The sequence below is a fragment of the Berghia stephanieae genome, chromosome 7 (assembly GCF_034508935.2).
Source record: "Berghia stephanieae isolate SIO BIC M18660-M18661 chromosome 7, UCSD_Bste_1.3, whole genome shotgun sequence".
NCBI lineage: Eukaryota > Metazoa > Mollusca > Gastropoda > Nudibranchia > Aeolidiidae > Berghia > Berghia stephanieae.
Window position 1 is genome coordinate 50,328,679 of NC_088366.1, and position 7,717 is coordinate 50,336,395.

Here is a 7,717-nt window from a genome sequence, read left to right on the forward strand (position 1 = left end):
TTTCTGGCCAAATTTTTCAATATGGTTTTTTTCAGAGGACGGCCGCGTTGCTTTTATGGAATTTCTCCTTCGTTTGTTTTCTCAGCCAGAATCTTTTTCGAGACCGTCATCATCTCTTCTCTTTGATGATTATCTCCCCCCCCCCCCCCCCCCCCCCCCTCCCCCCCCCCACCCCCCCCCCCCCCCCCCCCCCCCCCCCCCCCCCCCCCCCCCCCCCCCCCCTGCACCTTTTCTATTTTTAACCTCAAGAATGAGAGACATCTAAAATTTTCCACAAATTTGCTAGTTTTATATTTCTACATATAACATAATATGTATATGTTTTCTTTTTTATTATTGGGGAGGGGGGGGGGGAAGGGGCGGGGAGCGGGGAGGAGGAAGGCTTACTTTATTTATTTATCTATTTATTTATATATTTCTTTTTTAATCCCAGCTAATCATTTTAACGTGTATGGATTCTTACCTAATACACATAAATATTGGCCTTGAAATGTTGTATAAATTCAGCAGATTTATAAATAAGATTAAAACATCGAAAAGTTGTTTTTTTAATTAGAAAAATTAATAACTCCTATATGTGATAATATGTGACCGTTCGTCTCAAAACGGTATTATGTCGGAACGAACCAGATGCTTAAAAACCGAAGTATGTTAAACTGGTCGCAAATATATATTGTTGGCATTAGCACCTTATAATATGGTTGTCATTCTCCTCAATAAATCATATAAACCCAACACAAGTCTGATATTTCTGACTATAAATTCAATTTTCAAAATCTTAACCAACCCGATCTAATACCGTTTTGAGGCGAAGGGTCACAATGAATATATAACCAAATAGATAAATACAAAACAGTTATAAATAATTGAGTAAACGAATGAACGAAAAATTAAATCAATAAAACATTTATTGATAATCTTAACTTTTAAACAAAAAAAGTAAGTAAAGAACGCGCGATAAATGAATAAATATTGGGTAGTATTAACCACAAAGTCTCTCCCTTTAATAGGGTTCAACAGTGGTGACGTCACTTCCCTCGTAATGACGCAAAGTAACTGGTTCTAAACTATCGGAACAATTGCGGACGCCATTATTATCTCCATCACCGTCCTCCTTATGAAATACTTCTCCGACAAGCATAATAAAAGTGTATCCAGAGGAGAGAAAAAAAATAATTAAAAATCTGATCATGGTTTGACTTTTATACATTCTGATCACATGATACTATGTGAAAAAGTTCTATCCAGCACGAAGAATAAAAAGTACAGATTTTCTTTGTTTGAAACCACGCTTCTCGCCGTTGCTGGGTTACGTGACATAGGACTGTTAAATCCTATTATTATAGGACATCGCACGGCACGACTAGCCATGCACAAGAAACAAATTTATGACCCTTCGCCTCAAAACGGTATTAAGTCGGGTTGGTTAAGATGTTGAAAATTGAATTTATAGCCAGAAATATCAGACTTGTGTTGAGTGTTGTATATTTTCTTACGCCATTTTCTTTATTGCAACAAAGAGCAGGAACTATCGGGCAATTTTCACAGATACCAAAAAGCCCGCAATTTGTTGTGTATTTTGAACGGAAGTAATCTAGAGAACGATGACTACGGAGAGAGGTTGGGATTTCTTTGGTGACTGTCAAAGAGGAAGCATCATGTTTTATTTGTAATCAATCTTGCCTGTAAATAAAGTGTTTAAAAGTATCTTTGGAGACTCAGTTCAATTTATTGACTAACATTTTGGTGCCGAAAACCGGGATCCTCTAGATTTTCGTTAATTGGACTGTGTGTTTTGTTTGAGAAGAAGCAGGCAAGTAGATATTCAGTTGACAGTCGTTGGTTTCATTTTCCTCCATTGTTGTTAGAAGAGGCGACGTAGTGTCCTCCAGTGTATTCGATACCACTAGTTAGTATGGAAGAAGCGAAAAAACGCAGGTCTGCGACGAAAGGATGGCTTTCACGTGAGATTCTGAATCTAAAACAGCTTGTTGCCAGATTCGACGTTTCTTCAGCTGAATTGGCCGACGCATTGGCAGATTTTAAAAGACGACAAGATAAGTTAACATCAGTGCAAGAAGAACTCGAACTGTTGTTCCTTTGTGAAGAGGACTTGCAGCGTGACATTGAAAATGAACATTTATTCCTACTTGAGTGCAGATCGGCTAAGGCGGCTGCAGAAATGAAACTAGTTGAGATTCAGACCTCCATGGAACCGGAGCGCAGTGTGAACGCTAACAATAGTGAAACGCAGGACAATGGATCAGGGCGTTTTAATCCTAGTGCAGCAAACTTGCCAAAAATACAACTGGCAGGTTTTTCGGGGGATTACACTGAGTGGCCTTCATTCTTTGATTCGTTTCGAGCGCTTATTGATGAAGCGACGCTACCTGATATCACCAAGTTTTCGTATCTGCAATCACTGTTGTCGGGAGAAGCCCTTTCGTGTATCAAAGGACTAAGTTTGACCGGAGAAAATTATCGTCACGCACTTGAAATTCTTCGACAACGTTACGATAGAAAAGAAAAAATAGTTTTCGACCATATTCAAAAACTTCTGGCAACTGAGGTCAACGTAAGGAATGTGAAAAATATGTGGACTTTTTATAACCTAGTTCAGTCACACATTCGGAGTTTAGAGAACTTTGGAATTTCAGGGGAACAGTATGGGGTCATTTTGACACCCCTGATATTGAGTCGACTGCCAAGTGACTTTCGTATGGAATGGGCCCGAACGAGCGACAAACGAGAGTCGGACTTACTCTTTTTGATGGATTTTCTCCACGGCGAAATTCAAAGACGGGAACGTTCCCAACATTTCGATTTGCCACCAACACACGAAAAAGCAAGGGTGGCAGTGGCGTAAGAGAAAAGGAAGAACACTGCGTCTGCTTTGATGACAAGTGAAAAAAGAGACAATCAGAATCGTGCTTGTGTTTGTGTTTTCTGTGGTAAAAGGGACAGCCATTACAGTGATAAATGTCCACAGCTGGCGGAAATGGACACTGAAAAAATTAGAGAGAAAACAAAGAACAGTAATCTTTGTTTCAAGTGTTTCCGGCCTTCACATTTGGCTAAGAATTGTAGATTCAAATGTTCGATTTGCCATAAAGGTCACCATAAGGTGTTTTGTTACCAAAATCAGAGTGCTGCCAAACAAAACACAAACAGAGCTGAAGACAGTGCAAATGAAAATGGGGGGTCAGGCAACTGCGTGATTTACGCCAAGTCTGAGTTTACAGGAAGACAGACTGTCATGCAAAGCTGCAAAGTGAAAGTCAATGATGTTGACGTTTTTGTTTTGTTTGACAGCGCTGCTGATAAAAGTTACATCTCATCCTCCTGTGTGAAGAGTTTAAAACCCAAATTTATTGGTAAGGAGGAGACATCATGTTTCACCTTTGGTGGGGGCAGACCATCAGAAAAAAGAGAAAGAAATGTTTATGAAGTTTCATTTCAGGGTCTGAAGGGTAAGCAGTCGAAAGTCTGTTTGACAGAAATTGGTAAAATTTGTGGCACATTATACAGGCCAGGGGTGAATCTTGATTGTCTTGCTCAGTTTAAGTCTCAGGTGGGCTCAGATTTGGAATGGGAAGATGAGTATGACAAGGGTCAGAGAATGAGAGTGGATGTTTTGATTGGACTTGATAATTATTGGGAGTTAATAATACCAGGTAAGGTAATAAACAGTGAGATTGGACTTGTGGCTCAAGAGACCATTTTCGGTAAGTGGATCCTTTCTGGATCATGGCATTCCCCTGAAGTAAAGGGCAAAAACTCCCATTCACAATTTTGACACTGGGTTGTGTAAGTGATAGTACAGTGAAGAAATTCTGGGAGCTTGAGGCAATTGGGATCTTGGATGATTCGAACCACGGGGTCAATGCAGAAGTAGGGAACCCCGTATGGGAAGAATTTAGGAACAGTGTAAAGTTTGTAGATCAGAGGTATGAAGTTGCATTGCCATGGAAGGACGGGGTCATGAAGTCAGAGTTACAGAACAATTTTCAATCTGCAAAAAGTAGAGTTGAAAAACTTGACAGGAAGCTGGGTGATGACACCAGATATGCTGATGTATTCAAAGCTCTTGAAAAGGAAGGAGTGATACATGAGGTTCCCTTGGACGAAATGTAGCCAGAAAACAGACCAGTTTATTACATACCTCACTTTCCAGTAATCAAAGAAGAGAGCGTCACGACCAAGGTCAGACCTGTGTTTGACGCCCCATGCCGTGGATCGAATGGAATATCATTGAATGATTGCGTTCATGCCGGTCCCAATCTGTTACCCAATTTGGCCGATGTCCTCCTTAGATTTCGAAGATGGCCGGTAGCCCTGACAGCAGATATCAAGAAGGCATTTCTTCAAATTAGATTGAAAAAGGAAGACCAAGACGTACAGAGGTTTCTTTTGAAGGAAGGCCAAAACATGAGAGTGATGCGCTGTGCACGAGTGATCTTTGGATGTACCTCATCACCATTTTTGTTGATTGCAACAGTCAGACACCATCTCAACAAGTATGAGAAGTCAAGGATTCTGGAAGAGATGAAAGATAACTTCTACATGGATGATCTTCTCACTGGAGCAGATGACATTGACCAGGCATGTGAGATGCAGAAGACAGCATCCAAAATCATGTCAGAAGCAAACATGCAGCTGTGCAAATGGAATTCTAACAGTTTGGCAGTAAAAGAAAGAGTTCAAAAAGATTTCAGAGATGGAGTCATGCCACAGAGTGACACAACCAAAATTTTGGGATTGAAGTGGAATCCGACGGCTGATGTTTTTGAATTTATGGGTTATCCCTTTCCAACAGATGTTGTGGTAACCAAACGGTTAGTTTTGAGTTTGATGTCCAGAATTTTTGATCCGCTGGGCTTCCTCAGTCCTTTCACTATAACAGCAAAGATTGTCTTCCAAGAACTCTGGAAATTGGGAGTGGAATGGGACGAAGAAATCCCAGACAGCCTAGAAAAACGGTTTTCAGCATGGATGCATGAATTGTCCATATTGTCGACATGGGCAGTACCAAGGTGTTTGGTGTTGTGCACCTGGATCAACAAGAAGAGTTTAGAAATGCATTGCTTTTGTGATGCGAGTGAAAAGGGGTATTGTACAGCTGTGTATTCAAGTGTGAAGGAAGAAGATGGACGACAGAGGATGACATTGGTTATGTCCAAGTCACGAGTGGCACCAGTAAAACAGGTCACCTTGCCTCGTTTAGAATTGTTGGGTTGTCTGTTGGGAGCCCGTCTCCTTCGTTTTGTAATGAAAGCATTACAACTGCCAGAGGAAACAAATTACAGATGCTGGACAGACTCGATGATTGCTCTACACTGGATACGCAGTGATTCCTCAAAGTGGAAAACATTCATTGCAAATAGAGTTTCTGAAATCCAACAACTTACTTCCCCCTCAAATTGGCAGCATTGCAAGGGATCAGAAAATCCTGCTGATTTGGGAACACGAGGAGTGACAGCAAATACCTTGATGCATTCGTCTGAGTGGATAAATGGGCCAACAGATTTTTTAGAGAAGGAAAGTCAAGAAGAGAAAATCCAAGATGAAGCGGAAGTCAACATGATATGTTCCTCAGAGTGCCAAGAGATGACACTACAAAGCAACACCCTTAGTGCAGTGCCTCTGCTACCGTTTGAACGGTGGGGAGGCTTCTCAAAGTCTGTCAGAGTAGTAGCGTGGGTGCTAAGATTTATCAGTAATTGCCGTCAGAAAGCACGCGCAGATAGAGAATACTCAGAGTGTCTCAAGGTTGAAGAGATAGTTGAAGGGAAGAAGGTGCTTTTGAGAACAGTTCAAGCTCAGTATTTTTCTGAAGAAGTGAGACAAGTTCAATTGGGGAACAGGGTGGCTAAGGGGTCTCCGTTGCTTAAATTGAATCCTTTCATTGATGAAGATGGTCTCTTGAGGTTGCAAGGACGACTTCAGTTTGCTTCAGCGTCATTTGAGTGCAAACACCCAATTATTTTGCCGAAATGTCATGTTTCAGAGTTATTGACAAGTCGTGAGCATTTAGAATCGAAGCACGCAGGTGTTCCACACATGATATCTTCTATCCGGAACGAGTTCTGGATAATCGGGTTGAGAACATTAGCAAGAAAAGTAAAAAGGCAGTGTGCCAGGTGCTCTAGATATGACTCTTTACCATGCCAACAGCCAATTGCTCCTCTCCCCAAGAAGAGAATTAGCAGATCTGAACCCTTTTCTGTAACAAGGGTAGACTTTGCCGGGCCTATATTTACCGCAGACTTTGTTGGGAAAAAGCACTACATTTGTTTGTTTACATGTGGTGTAACAAGGGCCATTCATTTGGAGCTTGTGGACAGTTTAACAGTTGAACAGTTCATGATGGCATTCAAACGATTTGTGTCAAGAAGACGTATGCCAGTGACTGTTATGAGTGATAAAACTAAAACTTTTCAGTCAGCGTCAAGAAAATTGGCAGAAGAATATGGTGATAAAAGTCCCAAATGGAAGTTTATCAAACCTAGAAGCCCATGGGTTGGAGGAATTTGGGAACGCCTTGTCCGTTCTGTTAAGTCCAGTTTAAAGAAAAGTATCAGTACCAGATGCCTTACAAAATCAGAACTTATCACACTGTTATGTGAAATAGAAATGTGTGTCAACAGTCGTCCACTAACATTTGTCGGGGACACGCTAGATAGCTGGGAAGCTCTCACTCCTAATCACTTTCTTATTGGTGGAAACATGGCCGCCATGGGTTCGAAACTTAGCCCTGAGAGTGTAACGGCAAATGACTTGCGCCAAATGGCAGCATCGAGGTCAGAAGAGTTAGAGAAATTTTGGTCTATTTGGTGACAGAGTTATATCAGAGAGTTACCTCATGCTCCTATGGCAAAAGCAAAGGGGAGTCTGAAACTGAACGATGTTATCATCAGAGAAGACAATTGTTCAAAATTGTATTGGCCACTTGGTAGAGTGATAAAGCTAATTCCAAGTAAAGACAAGCTTATAAGACCAGTAGAAGTGAAAACAAAGAAAGGGTCGTTTATTAGACCAATACAAAGACTGCATCTTCTTGAAATAGAAGGCAGAGGGTCTATGAGTGATGATACCGAGGCTGATTCACAGCGACCAGAAAGTAGTGATGGTTCGAACCTTCCTAAAGAAGTAGGAGTTAGTGTTGGACAGGAAAATTATGGAGTTCGAACAAGAGCAGGGCGCATCGTGAAGCCTAAATGTATTTTTAGCCTCTAGACGTATTGTATCATCCTATTATTTCCATATATTCAGTTGTATTGTGTTTCGATTAGTAGTCTTATATATAAAGACTTGTTTGCTATGTTTATTCTAATGTATATTGATGGTATAATTTTGCTCTCCCAAATAGCTAAGATGGTTTATTATTGTTGTCAGTAGTGGCGGCTTTATGCATACGACTAATACTAATACATAATGAGTTGATCAAAACGAGTGGGCATTTCCTGAAGATGGGTTATTGCCGCGTTGCTATCCTTTTTTATGGGGGTTTGATTGCATTTTATAGTTTTTCAGTTGAAATTATTTTAATTCCTTGCATCATTTTAGTTTGGATTTTTTTTTGCATTTTTTACGCGATTTTGCATATATGTTCAGATTTACGATAAGGTTTAAATTGTACCAGTAGTACTCTGGTCACCTTTTTTATTTTTGTTTCCCTCTCTTCTCTACTCCACCATTGGAATTATGTTTGTAGTAC

At 40.6% G+C, this 7,717-nt stretch overlaps 1 protein-coding gene across 1 annotated transcript; it reads left to right on the forward strand.

The window, feature by feature from the left end:
• Nucleotides 1-2,896: 2,896 nt before the first annotated feature.
• LOC144976570 (uncharacterized) lies at nt 2,897-6,837 on the forward strand. The gene is made up of 3 exons (XM_078920863.1): nt 2,897-3,725; nt 3,770-4,130; nt 4,314-6,837. Exons 1-3 carry the CDS (start codon nt 2,897-2,899, stop codon nt 6,835-6,837), a joined length of 3,714 nt encoding a protein of 1,237 aa, XP_078776989.1.
• Nucleotides 6,838-7,717: the final 880 nt, after the last annotated feature.